General features: G+C 43.0%; 1 protein-coding gene across 1 annotated transcript; it reads right to left on the bottom strand.

The window, feature by feature from the left end:
• Positions 1-5,831: 5,831 nt before the first annotated feature.
• Positions 5,832-21,948, bottom strand: LOC128408263 (haloacid dehalogenase-like hydrolase domain-containing 5). The gene is made up of 8 exons (XM_053377710.1): positions 21,652-21,948; positions 13,636-13,845; positions 12,960-13,072; positions 12,020-12,113; positions 10,640-10,673; positions 9,383-9,557; positions 8,030-8,218; positions 5,832-6,665 (listed from the first exon to the last, which is right to left on the bottom strand). Exons 1-8 carry the CDS (start codon positions 21,790-21,792, stop codon positions 6,248-6,250), a joined length of 1,374 nt encoding a protein of 457 aa, XP_053233685.1. The 5' UTR covers positions 21,793-21,948; the 3' UTR covers positions 5,832-6,247.
• Positions 21,949-23,935: the final 1,987 nt, after the last annotated feature.

Here is a 23,935-nt window from a genome sequence, read left to right as displayed (position 1 = left end):
ATTTTAAGGGCAATTGGGAAAGGAGTGAATAAAATAAGTGTGTTGGTCAGAATGTGACTGAGTGGTGTGCATGTGCATGTATATCTGTTCAAAAGTCCACTTGGTCCTTGCAAAGTTGGCTGGACTCAAGAATCTAGAAAAGCAGGAGAGTCATAGATGTGGGTTTTGTATTTTTATAAATCAACCAACCAACCAACCAACCAACCAACCAACCAACCAACCGTGCAAGGGCCAAGTAGAATTTTGAACAAATGGGGCAGTTACACTGTTGAGATTGAGAAGCCAGTATCCTGAGATGCTAAAGCAACTTTTAAAATCTGAGAAGTTGGCCTGTCCACAGCTGCTGATAGCTAAATGTGTGTACCTACAGTTGGATATACATTCACATGGCTTGTCATTTGATTTGTGCTGGTTTTTTTGGAGCAAGCAGGGCCCATTTTTGTAGATCTGCAGGAAATTATTATTGGAAACAATGTGATTCCCAGAGTCCAAATGTCCCTGCATCTGAAGCTAGATTGCTATAGCTACAGTGGAAGCAGGCTTCACTATGGCTCAGCTGTTTGTCACGTTCATAGAGTCAGCTGCCACCTCCAAGTGTAGATTAAGCAGATGGTTATCAGTGTACTCAGAATGGGTCGACAGCAAGATTCTCTCACAATTTCATTGTTCAAAAAAAACAGCAATTAAGCATCCAAAATATGCTAAAGAATAGAAGGTCTAGGAACTGTTGCAATATCTACTATATATTTTGAAAGTGGTATGTCTGTTTTCTATACAACCGAACACCTCTTGAAATATTATAACCAAACTCACCACAAGGATTCCCAAGGTGGCGATGGCAGTCCTTGTCAAAATTTAGATGCTGGATGCCATTTTGAATCAAGACAGTGTACCAAAACATCACTTTGGTGTGACTTTGCCCATTTTTTAGCATGAGTTTGGCTACCTCATGAGCTAATGTTGCCAAACTTGGCAGAAGGGGATCTATGTCAATGGTTGGGTGCCAGGCACCATTTTGAATCAAGATGGCAGACTGAAATGTGACATGGGGTTAGCTATGCCTGTTTATTGGCCATCTCCTGAGATATTATCACCAAACATGGCATGAAGGTTCTCAAGGTCTTCATTATTGTTTGGGTGCCGATGTCATTTTGATTCAAGACGGTGGACCAAGATGTGACTTCGCCTTATTTTTGACATGACTCATAAATTACACTATCCATTTTAAAATCATGATATTTTTTGATTTTCAAAAATTCCCCGACATGGCTGGGCACTCCCTGCTAGTAACCTCATAATGAAAGTTCTGGTGCCTCAGACCAAGAATCCATCTAGACAAGCATTTTGCTTCCAACAGAGGCTCCCCCAAACAGCCTGATGGCATTAGTACTTTCTCACCCTTCAGCAACTGGTATTTACTGGCCTGCTACATCTGAATCTGAAAGGTCAGTCTTGTCTTTGCAGGTTTCATTTGTCAATAGTGATTAATCACAAACAGAATGTTACAGTGCGGAATTTCCTTGTCCAGAGTGCCAGCTACCTATGCCCTTTTCTAGGACACACATTCTCTCCTCTGCCCCTTCATTTTTTTATTTCCCTCAACGGATTTGGCATTCTGTCAGCACTGAGCTATTTGTATTTCTCTAATTGGTACCCTTTAGGGACATCTGCTTATAGTTACAAATGAGAAACTCACAGGCAACGCAAAAACACCTTGCAACCATTGGCCAAAGTTCAGCTTGGGGGAGTCAGAAGCCTTCTGGTGCCAGGGAAGGCCCATGGGTACCATGTTGGTGACACCTATTCTAAACCTTAGAATACTTGACCATCTCAATATCTCCTTGCTTCTCGGTTTGGGTACAGTCCTGTTGACACCCAACTCAGTGTGCTGTTAGGAAGAACTTTCTGCCAATAAGAGCTGTTCAACAATGAAACGGTCTACCTCAGGAGGTTGTAGACTCTCCTTGGAGGTTTTTAAGCAGATGTTAGATGGCCATCTGTCATGGATGCTTTAGTTGAGATTCCTGCATTGCAGGGGGTTGGACTAGATGACCCTCAGGTCCCTTCCAACTCTGATTCTATGATGTGTTTCATCACATTTTAAAGCCATCTAAGATAGGGGCATCATGTGGCAGTACCCCAGATTAAGGCTCCCAAGATTTCCCAAACTGCTATATTCAATCATATATACTCCCAAGTACTCAACAAAAAACCCATTGAAACAAAAAGCCCACCGTCAGCTTCTCGTGAACTTGCGGGCATTGGACTCTTTCAATTTGGAATAAATGCAACAGAATGTGGGCATTAGGAAATAGCTGCATCTTTCATTCAATATACCTCTAATCTGTGTGATGCTTGCATCTGGTGAGAAGTGGATGCCATGAATCAGTTGGGTGTCACCCTATGAAGGGCAGAGTGTAATGAAGGGAGAATGATTTGGAGAACATGGCTGATTTCTGCCAGCAATTGCTGGGCCGACTGTGAAACTTCCTAGTCCTTCTGGGGCCATATTGCCCTTCTGTTGCTTCAACTTTCCACTCACTGAGCTGAATATGAATGACACTGGTTAATAAATCAGTTCTGGATGTTCTTCTGTCGGTGCTGTTGTTCATATTTTGTCATGTCCTCAGTGGAGCATGGTACTAAAAGCCAAATGCAACATACAATACAGTGCAGCTCTATACTAGCAGAACCAAAGAGTAAGTGTTAATTAAATACTGCATAAAATTCTGTTTGCTTGTAGTTTGAACAGCTGTTAAGACAAGCTGTTTTGCTCTACTGCCCTCTAATGGATAATGGAGGGAATACTAGCAAATTTGTCTCTTCCACTCACAAGCTCTTAAATGTTCTCCAGTCGCAGCACAGCTGGTTCACACTTAAAGCGAATCCATGGTTGGAGCGTGCTTTTGGGTCATGTGTTAACCTTGCCCAGTACCTTAAAAATCTGAAACCACGGTTTGTTGTTGGCTTACAAATCTTGATTTATTTTAACTATGACATGGAGTTATGAGCAAACCCAGCACCTGTCTTTAACCATGGCCACACCTACGCAGATTTTATTGAGCGACAAAGGTATATGGTAAGAACATCTAGAAAAATAAAACAAACTTTGCAGAAACAAGGCATGGTTTGTCTGATAATGGTCCATTCCTGTGCTGTTTTTTAAAAGCAGGGGCTTAGGCCTGTGTTCAAACCAAGCCAATGGGTTGGGGGTGGGGGGAGAACAACTCTGACTGTTTTGGAATTGACAGCAATGTACCAAAAATTTTCTGCTCCACTTTCAGCCAATAAATTAGGAACAATTAGGAAACAATATTGTGCAATTTGCTTTCTGAACACCACATTCTCCAATGCTTTCAATTAAATGCTACTTTTTAAGTGCTCCAAACTCTGTGGTAGTTAAGGAATATTCACTCTTTGTGATAGAATGGGTTTGGACTCAGAATCTGGCAGCAGAACTTTGCTCATGGGATGCTTCCACAGGACAAATGGACAGGAGACCATGTGATTTCTGCAGATTCCTCCTGCAAAGCTGGAAGCTGCAGTGAGGAAAGGGAATTGGAAAAAGTCTGTTTCTTCAGTGAGAATCTCCACTGGATCTGATGCAAGCAGAATGAATGCTTCAGTCCACAGAAAGCACCTTCTGGTTCCAACCCATAGGGGGAAAAATTGGGAAATTTGGAAAGACCAAAGTGAAATACCTTTGTGGTTTAGATGCTGAACTCTACCACAGCTCTCATGGTCTCCTTTCTTTCATCACCATCTTGGTGGGGTAGCTGTTCCTGTAACTCTACCACTATACAGGCTTACATTACATTACATTACATTACATTACATTAGGCTCTACCATGTGAAGTTTAAAGGGGGGAAAGTGAGTTTTCCGCAATACATATATATATATACAATATATACGTATATATATTTTGGGGAAACAACCCTATTCTCCCCACACTCTGCAGCATTCCTGCAAACATTTCTGTCAATCTCTCATTCTCTGGCCAAACAGCTCTTTGTACGGCTAAGCTCACCCCAAGCATCCTTCCAAGGGAGAGCAACCCCATTCCCCAACCTATCTCCCGAAGGTGGGGAACATCCACCCAAGAGCCTTCTTCCTGGGATTCAAGCACAGTTTATTGGCCCACCTAAACACCTAATGTTTAGGGGAGTTTTTAATGTGTGACATTTTAATGTATTTTAAATCTTTGTTGGAAGCCGCCCAGAGTGGCTGGGGAGACCCAGCCAGATGGGCGGGGTACAAGTAATACTATATTATTCTTATTCTTATTATTAATGACTGCTCCCAAAAGCTTCATATACAGGGGAGTCTTTAGCATATGTGCTGCCGGAGTGCAAAGATCCGCCCAGCGCCCCCAAGTCTGACAAGTGCCGCCATTGTGAATGACAAGCGCCACCACTGGCACGGCATGTCTTTGGTAAATGGGCACACAAAGTCAAAAGTCCTTTAGTGAAACAGAAGGTATACATTTCGGTAATACCTAGGTATATATGTATTTTGTTTTTCTAGCTTGATCAAAATTATTTATTATTTCATAACAGGTAGATAGCTAAGAGCTTCAGTGGCGGGCACCTGGCACCATCCAGAATTTGAGGCCTGGATGCCCTGCACCCCTTGCCCCCCCCCCAGGTAAAGACGGCCCTGTTTGTATAAATGTTCAATAGCACTGGGCAGAGGATAATACTCTGCAGAACCCCACAGGACAAGTGCCAGGGGTCTGAGGAAAACTTACCCAGTGCTACTCTATAGTCACAACCCTGAGGATACAAACAGAACCACTGTAAAACAGTGCCTCTAATACTCATTTCACTATATCGGTAAAGGAGGGTACCATGGTCAATGTATTGAAAACCACGGAGAGATCAAGCAGAAGTAACGGGGTCACACTCCTGCCCCTTTCTCACAATAAAGGTTGATCAAGCCTGATTCAGTTCCCATACCAGATCTGAACTCAGATTGTGGTGGATCTAGATAATCTCATCCAGGAATACCTGCAGTAGCTCCATAATCACCCTCTCTGCCATCTTCAATAAGTAAGGGGTCAGACGTATGACATATACAGAAAGCACAAAGAAAGAAAGATCCGTAGGCAGTTTTAAATAGAAAATACTTTACTGGGCAGGGTTTTTTTTTTAGTTAAACACAATGCTTTATAAAACGGGTAATGTAAGAAATAAGTTATTATTTAAAACTTTACATCCATGAGATACATGGCCATTAAAGACCAGATACATGATACTTCGCAGAGGGAAGGAATCTCACTAGCATGTTCAACATCGCCACCGTGGTTTGGAGTTTCAGGTTTAAGAAAGTAGCTCAAACAGCTATTGTGCATTCTGCAGTTCAGTGCAGGAGAAACACCGTGATTAATAATAAAACTTGAGTGTACTTAAGAGTTTAATGATAAATCCAGACAGATAAGGGATAAAGCCTACTTCTAGCTCTTTAGAACGGGATTTGAGCAAAATATTATACCGCTCAAATCCCATTCAGCCCATTGGTGTTTGCACAAACTTATGGCTTGTGCCATAATTTTAGTCAATTGAGCTTGAGCTGAAATCCAAAGAAAAGCACTGAACACAACGTTTCCCCTGAAGTGCAGATTCTATTTTCCATAAAGGAAACAGAGAAAAGAGTACAATGAGTCAGTGATTTTTTTGGATGGAATTCGTAGCAAAAGAAAGCAAGATGTTATGGAGGGGAACACTATAATCCCTTAGGAATAAACATATAAATCAGGGTTGGCTAACCTATGGCTCTTCAAACGTTATTGGACTACAACTCCCACCAATTCTCACCATAAGCCATGCTGGGAACTGGAGTACAACAGGATCTGGGAGGATAGCCACCCCTGCTTTAAACTCAGAACTGCATAGAGTTCATTACACACTATCTAAAACAGACTTGCCTTGACTGCTGAACACAGCTGATGTTCTTCCTCACTGTTCAGAGCATTAAATTTAACTCTGTGGCTAAATAGTGAAGTCAGCATGCAAAAAACAATTCATATAAAAAGCACAGTCCATAGTAAGGGTGTTGGACGCAAAGGGATATCAGAGCACAGAAACCGAAGTTAGATATCATAGGAAGGTGCTGTTAGAACAAGCAGGAGTGTATTAGAAGTGTTACATATAAAAATATAAACATGTTAGGAAGGATATGCCACTAAGTGCTTCCGTTTGGTTTTTCAGGAAGAAAAAGTACACAGAATACACAATGTTAAGAAAGTCATTAAGGAGTCCTGTAATTTTCATTTGGTGCAAAGTTCTCTAGCTGGAAGATTAAGTCGACAGCAGCTTCAACATCTGGAACAATGTGGTTTGGTTCTACTAAAGCAGGATCAAACCTAAAATCCCTGTGCCCATGAAACACAGTCTCAGTTATGCACTCCCTCGTGTCAGAGGGCACCTCTGTGTGAGGGTTGTAAACTCCGGTGCAAACAAGGACAGACCTACAGCTTGTGGCAGTCGCAGATGCTAATTCACTTTCCCAAGTGTTTTCGAGTTCTTCTTCCTGAGAGACTGTGGCAGATCTTGAGCCCCCGGCAGCTTTGGCCTGGATACGTGCCTTGGAACCTCGTCTCGAGTTCTTTTCTTGAAGGTAGCGGTTGTAAAGATTAGCACCATAAATATCTGTCATTAGGTTATCCCTAGGGAGTCAAGAAAGTTACATCAGCATAAACATATTTCGGGTATATGCGCAATGCACCTGCTGATAGAGCTTGCTATTTCCATTATTACAGTGCACAGACTCTCCTCTGCATACTGCAGTCTACGGGCTTTACGAGTGCACACATCTAAGCTCCCTTTCTGGACATCTCACCCCTGGTCTAGCAGCTCTGTGGATCTAAAGCCCAATGAACTGTGTCTCAGAGGGTTTCTCCTTGCCTTTGGGAAAATAAACTTCACCCTGGTTCATAGAATCTTTTGTACATCCAAACAAGTCAAGAGGAATGATGTAAAAACCAACAAATACTATAATATTAGTGAAATATGCACATGTTACAGGTTCACACATTTTACCACATTTAAGCCATTCATACTTTTCGCACACATCCCCACACAGAACCAGTATAGCCAAGGCTGCATATATTTTACCAGATGGCAACAGAAGTCAAGAAGCTGACATCTAGGAATCTTAACGTTTTTAAGGTGTTCACCCCCACAAAAAAAACCTTAGCACAGGAGTGAAGACTGAAAAGCATGAGCAGGATGTGAGGAAAAGAGAGGCTGACAGTGACTGAGAGCAGAGCTTCAGTGTCCTCCAGAGCTTTCTACAGCAGCAGAGGTCTCCTCTGATGGGCTTCTTTCACTCCACTGAAAGCCAAAATATTCTCAGCACAGAGCGGATGCAATTAGACTTCATTAACAGAAAGCAAAATGAAGCTCAAAACCATCTCAAATCTGAATAAGTATCCCAGCATCCATGATTAACCAAAAAGGCATAACCGAAAGTGATTGTGATGCAGTCCTCCCAAGGTGAAATCAGCAGGATTTGGCCCATGATCTTTCAACACCACGTGAACTAAAAGACAAGCTTATGCAGATAATTAGGATCAAGTCCCACTGAACTCAGTGAGACTTTCGTCTGAGAAAACATGCAGAGAAGTAGGCTGTAAATGCTTAAGCAGACCGAAGCAGGTGACTTTATTTGCTACTGACCACTGATGAAAAGATTTGAAAAAGGAGGTTTCAGATTCACCAGGAGCCAGACATTGTACAACTATATAGCAGATTCCTTCACTTATTTACTGTCTGGCTAAAATTGAAAGAGGAAGGGTGGTTTTGACAATCTGCAATGTCACTGGATAAGTTTTAAACAGGTTTTCAGGGGGAGAATCACATTTATTTATTCCAGTCCCTTACCACTTTTAAACTTCGTAACAATAGCCTACCTAAAACATTCCCCTTCTCAACTGACTGGCAAATCATGAGTTTCATGACTCATTCATTTTAACAAGTTTTATGAGTTGCTGTTTGCAACAGGAATATTTTACGATGAGAAACATCTTACCCAATGGCATAGAGGGTTTGAATAGGCTTCTTCCATTGTTTTGCAGTTGCTTGTGTCCTGATCAGGTATTCTGCATAGTGATAGGTCAGTTCACTAGGCTTTCCCATCAAAGCCTCATATTTCAGCTCTTTGCCAGTGATCTTTTTGTAAATGTTTTCCAAACAAACCATGAATGTTCCATGCCCAAACCTAAAATATACAGAAAAAAAGCTTAGTCAGCGAGAATGAATGGTTAGCCAGGATAAAAACAAAATATCACATAAAAAGGGATATTTGTCCAACTTCTATTGAGGTAGATTGTGAAGGCTGAATTAATTCCATTCAGTTTTACATAAATAGGCAGGAGAGTAGCTAACACACATACACTACGCTATCCATTTTTTAAAAGCAGTATTTGTTGGTCTCTGAAACGGGTAGGCAAGCTAAGGCCCGGGGGCCGGATGCGGCCCAATCACGTTCTCAATCCGTCCCGCAGATGGTCCTGGAATCAGCATGTTTTTACATGAGTAGAATGAGTCCTTTTATTTAAAATGCATCTCTGGGTTATTTGTGGGGCATAGGAATTCGTTCATTTTTATTTTTCAAAATATAGTCTAGCCCACCACATGGTCTGAGGGACAGTGGACCGGCCCACGGCTGAAAAAGGTTGCTGACCCCTGCTCTAAAAAATCCCAGGCAGCGCTGGGAATATCCACTAGTTGCATATATTTTGAAGTGATGGGCAACCCCCCTTACCCATGAACATGGCAAATTAAACTATACCCCTAAATCAGAAAATAGTAGTTCAGTTAATTTCAAGCACAATTACAAATCAAAATGGGTCCTGTTCCCTATAACATTACTGGGAATGGAGAAGCACAACCCTCCTCAAACCTGCTTCCCTGGAAACAGGAGCTGTGCTAGTGAGAAATCTCCATCTCATCCTCCCTACCCCACCCCCTGCAACCTGCAATGCTCCTATGACAGGGACCCAAGCACTGGGTGTTTGACAGGCATCATCAGGAGCGTGAAAGGGATTGTTTTTGGTTCTTAATTAGTCTTCCCACTGACAGAGAAACAGCCAGGTAAGTGCACAGACAGATGGGATGGGAGAAGTTCTCCTCTGGCTCAGATTTTAATCCAAGCTGAGGTATTTTCAGAAGTCATAATGCTTGCCTCATAAGTAAGTTGAGCATTATGGATCAGTGAGGCCCACTCTTTGAATCAAGGAATTATGAATGTTTGTGACATTGATGATACATTTTCGGTGTTGTATGCTGATAAGCTCGGTGAACTCTTCAGATACCAAGAGTTCTCCCTTACTGTTTGTACAGATCTTGAAAAATCTGCCAGCACTCACTGCCCTTGCCCTACCTTGGAGACTGGGCTTCAGCCATCCACATTAGATCCATGTTGCAAGCCAGTACAGGAATATGTGGGTGAGTTGCCTGAGCATATGGATTCCCAGGATAGCCACTTGTCAAAAGAACATCTATGATCAACTGCAGGTTCGTTTCCCATCTCACTGGCTCACCAAATAGAACAATCGCTACAAGGCAATCAACAGGGACACAAATTAGGTACACAATTCTACACAGCTACCACAGTGTAACAATTCTGTCCTCGTTACGCTCCATGAGATGGTACAAAACCCGAAATAAATAGAGCAGAATTCCACTGAGTAGTAACTTATTTGCAGCTATATTGTCTTCAGTCAACTTTCGTCTTCAGAAATTCATGGAACAACTCCAGGGTCCATTGTTACCTTCATTCCATTCTTTCACTAATGCTTGATCAGTGTCTGTCTGAAGTGGGCTGCTTCTACATACACACACACACACACACACACAAACACAAACACGTTTCAACATACAGGATTTTCTCCACAAAGATGGCAACCCTGTATGTGCAGGGAGATATGGCTGGCAGATGTGTCAATTATCAATGTGGCAGGGCTAGAACTGTGCATTACCACAGGCCCATCTTTGTGTTGGGTACTCACATGTACTGAATGCCTGAACAGGGCTAGACTATTGTACAAAGGTGCAGCAAGAATTTACATCTTTGATGTAAAGTAAACACACCCCTAGCTAAGATTTTGTCAATCGCTTCAGAATGCCACATGGCAAGTGCTTCATAAATGAAATTAATAATGGCGATGGTAATTTCTGTAGTATGGAATATGGTTTTGGAAGATTTGTTTACGTATGTAGGTTGTTTTATGCAGCAGTTTTTAGTAACCGTCTTTTTTCCTGGCCAGGGAGTGGGTGGGTGTTTAGTAAGCTAATGCCTAGTCAAGTAGTGACACAACCAGCACAGGTCATAGGGTCTACCTCCTTGCTTTCAAGTTCTAATTTGGAATAGGGATTGTAAAGCTAAGACTTAGATAGCACTGACAGCATCATGGCTTAGCCTAGAATGGCAGTGTTACAAGAGAACTTACTGAAAAGAGACAAACAGGTAAGTTAGTGTTAAAGAGCAAGGGAATATAAACTCTACATGCCAAGTGCTATGCGCCTACCAGTCAGGTTCATCACAACCGGCCCCTGAGGCCATCAAAGTAGTATGTTTTTTGAAAGCCACTATGCATTCTACTTCACTTAGAAATCATGGGCTGCAGGACATACTGACCCTCAATCTTGGGAAGTTCCACTTCAGGCGGATGCTGCAAAGCGAAAAAAAAACAAGCTATCTTTACTAAGAAAAGCATCCTGGGGTTTTTCTTTGACTCTGACAGGCAGACAAGTCCTGTTCAGATGTAATTCTTCGCATGCCCACTTACATTTCTAAGAAATAAATGTATACCTATTATAGCAACAAGGAACTGGAACGGCACCTCTGTTGTTGAAAAGTACTTGCTGCTGGTTGTTGCTTTGGCTTCGTATCATGCTTCCATAGCAGCTGAAACAATTGCTTGAGCCCCTTCACTCACTAATGCAAACCCCTGCTATGTGTTTTAGGGGACAAAATTGCCTCAAAACGAACACTTCACTCCTCTGGGTCTAGTGCAGCATTGCCTTGCATGCTCAGGACGTTTGCATATTGCCATTGTGCCCAAATGGACTTTATCTTTTGCACAATACTCAGCAACACAATATCCTAAGTATAAGGATGAGATAGCACTGGGGTGTGGGAAGATGCTGTTGTGCATTTCATTCTCTTCTCTATTTTTTAAAAAATATTTTAATAACAATCAAATTTGTTTTGTTGTCAAGAGAAACAAAAATCCTGCACTCCCTTCACAGTTAAAATTCACAATTTTCATGATGGGACTCAAGCATACAACAGACACTTTTCATCTGATTATTCCTTGCAGGCTTGTGATACTATCCTCAACACAGGCCAGAAAAATTAACTTATTATAGAAACCCCATGAAATTTGATCATCCTCTTCCACTTCCTTTCCTTCCTCCAAAACGAACTTAGATGTGTGCGCATGCGCACTCCAGCATAAGGAAGAAAGAACACACACCTAAGAAAGAGTAACCTAAAAAAAGTTTCACAAGGTAATGCAGCTACACATGACTACTTTCTACAAAGGAAACGAGGAAGTACAGGTAATTAAAGGGCTGGTCAGTGTCCCAGCCCCTTCCTCCTGAACTCGTCTGGTTCAGTCCAACTCTCCAGTCCTCTTCAACCTGGCACGATACTTGGGCAATGCTTTCATTAGTTCTTGGAAACATTTCCTGCTCTTTTCATTGCAGCCTAATCTATTGTGAGATCAGTCAATATTGGGTAACCTTCAGAACAAACTGTACCACCTTTTAAATGCTGTGGACAATATACAGGCAATTAAATTTGTCTTTCATTTGTCTATATAGCAACTGCTTGGAAATAGATTTTGTGGAGTTAAGCTAGTAGAACATCCTAAATTTATGAGCACATGAACAGCGGTCAGAGAGACTTCAAGGGCCAAACCAGGCTGTTAGGTAGGACATTTTTGTTAAGGACAATACAAAGCTCTCAAATCAATTATTAAGAGAAATGATCGGTAGTAAACAATATACTTACTGAAACTTTAGGTCTTCTGTCATGGTCAACCATGTCCAATAAGGGGAAGTTTTCTCGCAGCCTGTCGATTGTAATAGGCTGACAAAATCCAACACTAGCAATGTATTTGGTTATGGATAATAATACAATTTTATTGCAACATTTTCCTGGAATGTACATTTCTGCTTTATGAAACAAGCAATAAGTTTGATTTGGCAGTAACTTCTTTTTTTCCAAGCCACACAGCCAAGAATTACTACTACTGCTACTACTACTACTACTATTTTAAGATCCACTGAACTACTCCTGCTGTATTCATTCCCTGCAGCCAAGACAAGAACCCACAATGGCTTCAGAACGAGCTTGCAGTCTCCCTTTCACACAAACACACAGCATAACCACAACAGTGACTGCACAGCTGTTAGCGGCAGCCTCTCTGTGTAAGCCAGATACGGCCTGCTCAAAGAGAGTGAGGAACCGAGGCAGCAACCAGGAACTGGAAAGGTTAATAAAGAAAATAGGAAATGTTTCCTCTTCTTTGCCTGTCCCTCATTTCCCTTGCTGCGTTATATATTTCAAGACCACACTTAAGAGCTGACTGATTTCATCAGAGTTCGTGGACAGCATAAACTACAAGATGCACCTATTAATCACTGTAAGAAAAAACCAAAAACCAAAAGCTTTTTCCATATACAGTGGTACCACTGGTTATGTACTTAATTCGTTCTGGAGGTCCGTTCTTAACCTGAAACTGTTCTTAACCTGAAGCACCACTTTAGCTAATGGGGCCTCCCACTGCTGCCACCGCGCAATTTCTGTTCTCATGCTGAAGCAAAGTTCTTAACCCGAGGTACTAATTCTGGGTTAGCGGAGTCTGTAACCTGAAGCGTATGTACCCTGAAGCGTATGTAACCCGAGGTACCACTGTAACCTGGAATAAGCTACATTTTCCAAAGGATACTGCTTAGCAATATCAAGAAGAGGCCCTTGTCCAGACACAAGAACACATTTGTCATGGTAACGTCTGAACATTCGCAAAGGACTGTGGGACATCATGACTTGGTCTTGGGAAATCTGTGAGAGAAAGAATGGGAGATCAGTTCCTTAATTAATATGCTCTCTTTTACCTGTGACATCTTTGTTCACGAAAATAGTACTGAAAAATTAATTCAGATCAGATTTCTGTTTTCACAGCACACAACCAGTGCTTAAAATAGTTCTTGCCTCAGTCTCTTTCCACACCCAGCATCTGATTCTTGTTTCAGAGGTAAGGTTTAAATTAAACCATATATAAATTCTGAAGCAAAACAATAATGAGAAAACAGCTTACAATTCATGAGGTTAATGTTACTTGGATAGAAGTACACACAATTCGCCCTGTAAAACATGAAGCTGGTAAGCATTTTAATCCCCTAAGAGAAACCGTTGAAATGATTCGGAACATATTGCATCTATTTTAAAAGACACCTGTAAGATTTGGAACTGAGATTTAAAGTTGTTGTCTTTATGAAGGCAAGACAAGAACTACTGAACTAAGTAGAACTAACTATTTATAAAACAGAAATATTCCTTCATTATTCATGTGATTTAAAAAAACACACACACACAAACATACAAAAGGTGTTAAAATTACTCACTGGCACTCCAAGAATATGAGACAACTGGTCTGCTTTCTTCTGACGAAGGCAGTTTCCTGCATTTGTGACAAATACTACAGGAACCGAAAACTCTCCCTGAGAATTAAGTAGTTTTTGAAAGGCTTTTCTTGCGCCTGGAATTGGTGTCTTTCCTCGTACCAATACTCCATCAATGTCAAACAGAAAGCCAAAGGTAGGTTGTATGTTGAGCTGAAATAAAAGAAAGCTTGCATTCATGATACAGTCATACCTCAGGTTACAGACGCTTCAGGTTGTGCGTTTTCAGGATACGGACGCGCCGAAACCCGGAAGTACCAGAACAGGTTACTTCCGGGTTTCAGCGCTCACACAGAAACACTAAATTGCACTTTGCACATGTGCAGAAGCACTCACGCATGCGCGGCGCTGCAGGTTGCAGATGCTGCGGGTTGCAGACATGCCTCCTGCACGGATCACGTTCGCAACCCGAGCGTCCACTGTACTATTTGTTTGTTATATATCTCCTGCCTTTCCTCCATGTGTGGTTCTCCCTACCACCACCACCACCGTAAATCCCACATTGGTGTAACTTCTAAGGTTTAACAATAACATTCTTTGGCCATGAAAAGCCATTTTGTTAGACAACATTTTAAGACATGTTTGAGGAATGAAACGGATGCGTATCAGATAAAGAACAATTAAGCTGGGGTTAATGGCAGAGGCCAAATGCTATATGAGCTATAAATATTTCCAGTTAAATTAATTATGTGATCTGCTTCATCTCAACCTACACTCAAATAATATATTATTCCTTCTAAACCAGTTTGTAATGTTAGAAAGGGCACAGTTGGCAAGAAATTAACAGCAACAACAAAATATTTATTTAGGTCAGTCAGCAAATCTTCCACTAATGGCTTACAGGACTAAGGAAGCACCAAACAAACACTAAGATGTTACTAAGGCCAAGCAGTATGTGGCCTTTAAAAAGCAGCTCCAGAGTCGGTGTTGGGAAGACTGATCCTTGGAAATTACCAGCTCAGTGATATTGCCCCTTTTTGGGGTTTCCTTGCAAAAATATACTTTTGATTTCCTAGGATAGTGAGAAATGCTCTCCCTCTATAAAAACATGTCTTGGCCTCATCTTTAAAATCAACCTGTTTCCAATGTTAAGAGAGTGAGTGTGCAGGTGCTTACAACGCCAAAACGGCATCACCCACCAACAAGAGGTGCAGATATGGGGGGGATGCTGAGATTTCCACAGGTATAAAGATTCTTTTAAAAAGTAAAAAAAGGGCTAGAAAGCCCAAAACACAGGAGAATTCATTCTGTGTACTTGTGAGTAGATAGGGGGGGGGGAGATTATTTGGCTGCTATGCGAAAGGAAGAGTGTTATATTATTGGGACTAAATGAGAATCAAAAGGCACTGGTGGAAGAAGGTGGGTGTGGTGGGGGCGCAGCGCCCCAGGTGTCATCCCGGGGAGGTGACATTTGGTGTGCCGCCCACCCATGACTCGCACTCCCACGCCTACCGTGAGCAAAGCGGCGCAAGCCATCGGGGGAAGCGGGAGCTGCTGCGCCGTTTTGCCGCTTTGCTTGCGGTAGGCGTGGGAGACAGAGTCACAGGCAGGTGGTGCACTGAATGTCACCCCCTTTTGCACCAGTAGGAAAGCAGCTCCCCCCTTCCCCCGGTGGCTCATGGTAGGCGTGGGAGTTGCAGGAGGGCACCCTCCACGCCCTGTCCCCCTTGGGAGCGCGCCCACCCTGGGCACCGCAGGCATATATTTTCAGTCTCCATTTCTTCCATATGGTCAAATCTGATTCTAGAAAATGTTTTCTCGTGTCTTGTTGTCCATATTCTAATAAGGGAATGAATGCATAAAGTCTTGGAACAGTTTTTAATGAGATTCTAGGCTGGATTAACTTCTACTGGGAATAAAGTCAGCAAGCAACACAATCTGCAGATCTTGCGGATTTAGTCTCTCTTTCCTCAGAATAGTGTAATCAAAATGGAAAGAAAATTAAGTTTAACTTTTCTGGCAACATAAGCCGATTTTCCTGTCACGAAAAGCTTAGAAGGAGAATCACTACATTTCAACTAGAATAGACTAGTACAAACACAGTGTACACATTAAAACTTTATTTAAAACATCTGATCAAGGAAGTATTCAAATTAAAATCTGGTTATTTTTAAAGGTGATACTTTCCCTGACAACAAGGTACGGACATGTTTCAAATATACCAACAGATATTAGCTTGTAGTTGTGCAGAGCCAACTGCCGCTAGAATAAATATATTTTAATTTTTTTTATCCAGTAGCACCTTAGAGACCAACTAAGTTTGTTCTTGGTGTAAGCTTTCGTGTGCATGCATGTGTGCATCTGAAGAAGTGTGCATGCACACGAAAGCTTATACTAAGAACGAACTTAGTTGGTCTCTAAGGTGCTACTAAGGTCCGTATAGTTAAAGCTATGGTTTTCCCAGTAGTGATGTATGGAAGTGAGAGTTGGACCATAAAGAAGGCTGATCGCTGAAGAATTGATGCTTTTGAATTATGATGCTGGAGGAGACTCTTGAGAGTCCCATGGACTGCAAGGAGATCAAACCTATCAATTCTTAAGGAAATCAGCCCTGAGTGCTCATTGGAAGGACAGATTCTGAAGCTGAGACTCAAATACTTCGGCCACCTCATGAGAAGAGAAGACTCCCTGGAAAAGACCCTGATGTTGGGAAAGATGGAGGGCACAAGGAGAAGGGGACGACAGAGGATGAGATGGTTGGATAGTGTTCTCGAAGCTACCAGCATGAGTTTGACTAAACTGTGGGAGGCAGTGGAAGACAGAAGTGCCTGGCGTGCTCTGGTCCATGGGGTCACGAAGAGTCGGACACGACTAAACGACTAAATAACAAAGGTGCTACTGGGACAATTTTTTAAAAAATTTAAAATATTTTTTGACTGCGTCAGACCAACACGGCTACCTACTTGAATCTGCCGCTAGAATAATTCAGTAAATTACCATCTGTTCATGCAAAGGTTTCAATGCTTCATCAATAGCTCTGAGTTTGTCACAATATTCTCAAAAATATTTTGTCCCTGTCTGACATTACAACATCAAGCTATGGAAGGTGGAAGCATTCACAGTTGTAAACACCGCTGTGTCCTTACTGCAAACTGCCACTCACAGCAACAAAGGAAACTCTTCCAGGATCTGTCTGCTCCATCCCTTTTCAAGTTCAATGCCGCAGTGCTTGTGGCTGTGCCACACAGATGCACAAAGGAGACAAGGGTTCAGTTCACAAGGGTGGCTGAATTTAAGTAGCTGTGAGTTTTTTTAGTAACATTTGAAATTATAAGAGTGTTTCAATGGTTACCCAACCACCCTCAAGGAAGGTAAATACTACAAATTTAAACAAATAAAGCTAATGCCCGATATGAATATTTGTCATTTGATTGAAATACCTTTTTGCTTTCAATAAAAATAGGAGTTGAAAGAATCCCAAGAAGTGTGAGTACATTATGACTTTGCTGTTGGGAGTCTATGACCCACTGATGTGTCTACTTTGCAATTCATGATGCAGGCTTATATGAAATAAGGTAGGACCCTACCCTGTCGCCCAACATCTATCACAAATTTCACAAATGAAACATCTCAACACACCATCAATCTACACACTTTATATTTCTTAAGTTTCTTGTTTACAGGCGGCGACCATTTTAGGCACGTCCAATTGATGCATGATCACCGGTGTGTGGGTCCTCTTGGACCCAGAAGAAGGCAGAATGGGGGCAGAAACAGGTGTGAGGCAGGGCAGTGGAACACTCTGCTAACACACGCAGGGGCCAGAAACAGAGCCCTCGCATGAAATGGTTGCTGCCTGTAATTCTTTAGATCTGAACTCAGACTTCACACAAATTAGCATTCAGATTGCTTATTTATTTGAACTCTTTATATGTTACCCTTCATAATATTTATTCCATATTGATTTACACTGTACTTTTTTTTATCCCAGGGCAGTTTACAGTTACACTTTTTCCGTTTCTGGGATCATGAAGATGGTTGCCGGTACAGTGTGCAATGTTTGATTCACAACCACATACCCTGCTTATAGGTAAAGGACCCCTGGACGGTTAAGTCCAGTTAAAGGTGACTATGGGGTGCGGCGCTCATCTCGCTTTTCAGGCGAGATGTCTGTGCTTTTGGCACAACGGAACACCGTGATGGAAACCAGAGCGCACAGAAACGCCATTTACCTTCCCACCATAGCTGTACCTATTTATCTACTTGCACTGGTGTGTTTTCGAACTGCTAGGTTGGCAGAAACTGGGACAGAGAAACGGGAGCTCACCCTGTCGTGGGGATTCAAACCGCCAACCTTCCAATCAGCAAATCCAAGAGGCTCAGTGGTTTAGACCACAGTGCCACCCGCTCCCTCCTTACCTTTTACCCTGCATATACAGCCATGCAGAGGTATTCAGGAACCATCCCATAATACATGTAGAATGGTGAGGCTAATTTGGGGTCAGAGTCTGAGTGAGAAGCAGTTAACCTAAACAAAGAATCATTTCTCAAACTTATTTACTCACACAACACATCTCAATCTCATATAGCCAGTCATCATGCTTCAACTTCCTATTGCCACGAATAAAAAAATAACCGCTGCTGCACTGTGTGCATTTGCTATGACGTTGATTTATGTTAAATAAACTTTTTAAATGTTGATTTTTTCAGTGTTATGTTGCAGGGATATTATACATTTTATAATGTTTCATTATCATACTTCTGCATTTACACTGTTTTTATGTGAACTGCAAAGATTTACTGGTATTTGTAGGGAATGCAGTATATAAATAATATGGTCATTAGTTCTTGCAAGGTATACAAAAGCGACAGGGAACCTATGGTCCTCCAGACATTGTTGGCAACCAAGCCCATTCAAGCTGGGCATTTAAACCAGCGCTATTCCAGAGCCTTTGAAAATCCCAGGAGTCTGCAGTTCAAATGCCCAGCTTGCATAACAAAACTAAAGCAATCACTGCAGGTGCAAACATATCCCAAATTTGCTCTTCAGGATTACTCCATGCATATGTAAATAAAACTGAAACAAGCTAAGGGAATGTTTATTAAAAGATTAACCTGTTGCATAAGCAAGCCTCTTCAGCTGCTGGGGGTTGCTTTGACATTAATGTTAGTCTGTGATTCTGTGCTATACTCTAGAGAAACAGCATGACAGGGAAAATAGCTGTTCTTGGTGATGGAAAAGGCAGCACATACTCAAATACCATTATTTTGTTTTATTTACACTGGAATCACTTTATTTTTTTAATAAAATAAAGGAGATAAGTTTTTTAATAAAAAAAGGAGATAAGTTCCTTTTAAAAAACACCTGAATGTAATGCAAACATATTAAAGCTTTCACTTGTGTCCTCTCAAATCCAAGACCAGGACCCTTCAGCAACCATTGGGTGTTAAAAGCCTGCTGTTCTATGTAAAATAAACAAATTAAAGGAAACAGTGTATGACTACTGAGGTCAAGCATTATTAGAATGACATATCTAGGTCATGTATTCTAATGTTGTATCTAGACGGTCAACCAAGTAGCATAGGCACTTAATTTCCTTGTCATGCATTTGACAAGGAAACTCCATTGGGAAATGACTGTAGCTTAGTGGCACAGCATGTGCTTTGCATGCCAAGGTCCCACATTCAGCCCCGTTGCATGTCCACATAGGACTGGAAGAGACTCCTGCCTGAAAATATGGAAAGCTCCTGCAGGTCAGTGGGTAGTCAAAACTAGGTGGGTGATCTCTTAGCCATTCTATTGACAGCTGCCCATATGGAGATAGTCAGATGTTGGGAAACTGGCACTGAGCTGAACATGGATTCTTGGTATACCAGAGTAAGGTCAATAACATTGGCTGAGAAACATACAGCCCTGTGCCTGTTTATTCAGAAGTTAAATACTATGTAGCTACTAAGCAAGTGTTCTACATACTTATTTTTTAAGTATGTGGTCATGCTCAGCGTCCTTAAGTAGAGGGCAGGCCGCACCAACCACAAATTCTTAATTTCCCATTTGTTCTGCAAAGCAAAAGTGCTCCATGACCAAAGATTCTGGATTATGCTTCTGTGCAGCAAGAAGACTGTGTTTTAACTGCCAAGAGTTACATATTAATTGCTATGGCAACCTATTAGTATATATACTCATACAGAAAATCTACCAACAAGACAGGAATTGGAACCAGCCCTTTTTCTACCATGTCACTTTCTCATTCCAGAATTGAGAAGTACTAACAAGAAAAAGGAGGGACGCGGGTGGCGCTGTGGATTAAACCACAGAGCCTAGGGCTTGCCGATCAGAAGGTCAGCGGTTCAAATCCCCGCGACGGGGTGAGCTCCCGTTGCTCAGTCCCTGCTCCTGCCAACCTAGCAGTTCGAAAGCACGTCAAAGTGCAAGTAGATAAATAGGTAACGCTCTGGCGGGAAGGTAAACGGCGTTTCCGTGCGCTGCTCTGGTTCGCCAGAAGCGGCTTAGTCATGCTGGCCACATGACCCGGAAGCTGTACGCTGGCTCTCTCGGCCAATAAAGCGAGATGAGCACCACAACCCCAGAGTCGGTCACGACTGGACCTAATGGTCAGGGGTCCCTTTACCTTTACCTTTAACAAGAAAAAGAACATGTTCCAGGGGGTGACTCCTCATTCCTTCACATGGTTAAGATCAGTCTTGACACCACAGGTGAAGAGAAGAGTAATTTTAAAAAAGCCAGAAAAGGGGGGAAAGCAGGCTGGTATGTACCATTAGGCAACTACGGAGGCCCTAGCACATTGTGAGAACTCACCACTGCACAGCAGCGATTACCAAATGGCAGTGATTGCTTCTCAGCAGGCAGGCAGGCAAGCAAGCAATGCTGAAGATGACCCGGACAGCCTCCATTCACCAACTGAGATCTAAGCAGCACAGGGGGATTCAAACCCAGCCACTGCCTGCCCAAAGATTGTGTAGAGTTGGCAGATGGCTTTGTACTTGTCCCTGATGCTAAGCCAGGTGAGCAAGTAGCAGAGGTGGGTTCAAGGACCCCACCACACACTTTCTGCTCCCCCATCTGCTCCTCTGGCTGCTGCCCATGCTTGTTTGAGAGACCAAACACAGAAGCACAGAAGACTTCTGTTGAATCTGCCTCCCCTAGAAGGAAGATTTGCATCCCCAGTGTGCAGCAGCAGCAGCAGCAGCAGCCCATCCTCAAGGACGGACATTGTCTTATATGAAAAAAAGGAAACAGAAGTGATGCTGGTGATGGGGGTGGGGAGTTGAAAAGAGAGGTCCTAGTGGTGCAGCAATAAAGCTGTTATCACATTTGCAAAGCTAAGTAAGGTTAAGTATGGTTTCAAACTGGATGGCAAATGGGCGTTTTGAGATTCCAGCATTGCAGGGGGTTGGACTAGATGACCCCAGGGTCCCTCCCAACTCTGTGATTCTATGATGAATGAAAGAAAGAAAGAAAGAAAGAAAGAAAGAAAGAAATGGAGACAGGAAGGGGAAAGAGGCAAAAAGAAGAGGCAGGTACCTTGAAAAGAATGAACGGTTAATAAAATGTCCTGCCCCACAACAACAAAAATTTCCAGCCCGTTAATTCACATAAAAGGTGAATCAGTGGCCAATCAGCATTCCCAAGGAAATTACGAAAGAGGAGGAGGAGGAGAGGGAGCAGACTAAGAGCACAAAACAAACAAAGCAGCAGCTCAAGTTAAAAGTTAATACAGCACTAAGCTAAGACCATGAAGCCTCGAAGGAAGGAAACAAGACCCCTTTCCTCTTCCCCCTCTCGGTTCCCTCCCCCTCCCTCCCCAGCTTCTTTCGTCTTTCTTTCTTTTTTGTTTAAGAAACAGTCCAACCCCTCCATCAACCGCTCAGAAAAGAAGCTCGGAGAGAGAGGGAGGCCGCCCCATGCCCGCTGCCCGAAGCCCAGGAGCAGCCCGGGGAGCCGCGGGAAACAGACCCAGCCCTGCGCCCCCGACCCCACTCAGTGCAGCGAGCTACCTGCGAGCCCGCCTCGCTCCCCGGGGCCCGGGCGGCAGGAGCAGCCGAGGCGGCGGCGGCGCTGCAAAGCCTTCTCAGCCCCGGAGGTGGCAGAGGCCGGCGGAGGAGGAGCGGCGGCAGCAGCAGCAGCATTCCCCTCATGGCGGACCCTTCGCGGAGACGGAGCTCCCAGCCCGGCGGCGGCGGCCCCTCCGTCGGGTCTCACTCCTGCCAGTGTCCAGTCGGGCGCCGGCGCCGCGCCGGGCAGCAGCAACAGCCGACACCGGCTTCGCCTCATTCCCCGCAGGCTCCTCCTTCTGCCTACGCTGCAGCACCGCGGGGTGGAGCCTGCCCGACGGCCCCGACTTGCCCCGCGGAGCTTCCTCGCCGCCTCCGCGTTTCGCCAGCCAGGCCGCGTCTTCTTCAGCGCCGCCCTCGCTTGGCAAAAGTTCCAAGTGTAAGGCAGTGTTTTCTCCCCCCCAGCCCGCGTTTCTTCCTATTTATTTATCACATTTCTATACCTTTTTCTTCCAAGGAGCTTAAGGTGCTGGACAGGGTTCCATAGCTTCTCCCAACAACCCTGTGATGGAGGCAAGGCTAAGAGATGGTGAGCAGCCCAAGGTCACCCAGTGAGCTTCATGACTTAGTGGGGATTCAAACTCTGGTCTCCCCCAGGTCAGTCTAACACTCTAACCATTAGGTCATGCTGGCTCTTTTTTCCCTTTTTTGTTTGCTGCAGCGGGTTACTGGCTTCTATGGATTATGGCTGGTTACCTTATCCTCTGCCTGCAGCTCCCCACACTAATGCACATTGTTGACACAAAGGAGTAGGAAGGCAGATGGCAGAGGGAGAAATGGGAGTAATGGCAACATGCAGCAGCAAGGCAAGGACCTCCCTGGTCCAAGACCATGCAAGGCTAAATTTCAAGCCCAATCTTATGTATGTACAGTATATTCAGGCCCAGGGCCCACATTTAACCCAAACACGCATTTGGGGGCCCTTTTCTTAATCCTTTCCTTTATATCTGCAAGGTGGTAGTCCTGTTGCAACCAACCTTGGATCCGGGCCCCACCACTTGAAGACCAGCGATGTATTTCTTTAAAAAAAAACAAAAACCCAGTGTTCAATAACAATTTACTTCCAGGCAGGTGTATAAAGATTATAGCCTTGCAGTAATCCTATAGGATTACTGAATACATTACTCCTCTACACCCACATGACTGTTTTCTAAACTTCTGGTATTTCCTTCAAGGATTTTTAGAGTATCATTTTTAAATTTTATTTACTATAATGTTGTGAGCAAGCACAAGTTGCCTGAATGAAAAGGGACCGGTGGCATAGGTTCCATACCAAACTGGTACAGTGGTACCTCGGGTTAAGTACTTAATTTGTTCCGGAAGTCCTTTCTTAACCTGAACTGTTCTTAACCTGAAGCACCACTTTAGCTAATGGGCCTCCCACTGCTGCCGCGCTGCCGGAGCATGATTTCTGTTCTCATTCTGAAGCAGATTTCTTAACCCAAGGTACTATTTCTGGGTTAGCGGAGTCTGAAACCTGAAGCGTCTGTAACCTGAAGCGTATGTAACTCGAGGTATCACTGTACTTGTAACAAATCAAACACTGTGACCCAAGGGACTGAAGCAGCATAAGGAAACTATTAATGTGTAGGACTAATGTTAAATTCATTACAACCAAGAATTGGATAAATGCATGTAGGATAACTACATGTAGAAAACAGAGAGACTTCACTACTAAAAGTTATGGTGCATTATAGCAGTAACTAAGATGTTTGGGACGCCACTCATTCATTCCATTTCAAATGCTACTTTTCTTGCTGTATGCTTTGTGTTTTGGAATGAAGCTATACTAAACAATCCCCTGAGCAAGTTTGATGATTTCTAGATCACAAGCCTATAGAGCAAACTGAAGACATTGGAATTAAGAGTTCTGAAAATAACACTGGGGATTCATCTTATACAAATGGTCTTCTAGGTGCTGGTAGCTGCCAAATCACTAGAATTCAGGGATAACCAACCCATGCTTTTCCTTGGTTGACTTTTCCTAATATAAATCTTGTTCAACTCCCTTTCACAGCCACAATAAGCACACAAAGGACACATGAGTACTAGTGGCCACACAAGCTTACATAATTTTTTGGTTTGTAAAAGCTATTTTAGGAAAGTAGGTCATGATAAATCCCATGCTTTACCTGTGAACTGGACTAATACAAGACAAACACACACAGTGACTGCACTGTAATATTCCTTTGGAGAAATGGCCCATAAAAATGTGTACTGGCTTCAC

The sequence above is a fragment of the Podarcis raffonei genome, chromosome 2, assembly GCF_027172205.1.
Source record: "Podarcis raffonei isolate rPodRaf1 chromosome 2, rPodRaf1.pri, whole genome shotgun sequence".
Classification (NCBI taxonomy): Eukaryota; Metazoa; Chordata; class Lepidosauria; order Squamata; family Lacertidae; genus Podarcis; species Podarcis raffonei.
The sequence above is the reverse complement of the archived record's forward strand: the minus strand, read 5'-3'. Positions and strand labels throughout refer to the sequence as shown.

Excerpts from the sequence above, each read along its gene's own strand:
- LOC128408263 (XM_053377710.1), bottom strand. The coding sequence starts at position 21,792 with ATGAGGGGAATGCTGCTGCTGCTGCCGCCGCTCCTCCTCCGCCGGCCT. Across the intron at positions 13,846-21,651 it reads GGAGCGAGGCGGGCTCGCAG|CTCAACATACAACCTACCTT; the intron begins GTAGCTCGCTGC and ends CTTTTATTTCAG. Across the intron at positions 8,219-9,382 it reads GCTGAAGCCCAGTCTCCAAG|GTTTGGGCATGGAACATTCA; the intron begins GTAGGGCAAGGG and ends TGTATATTTTAG.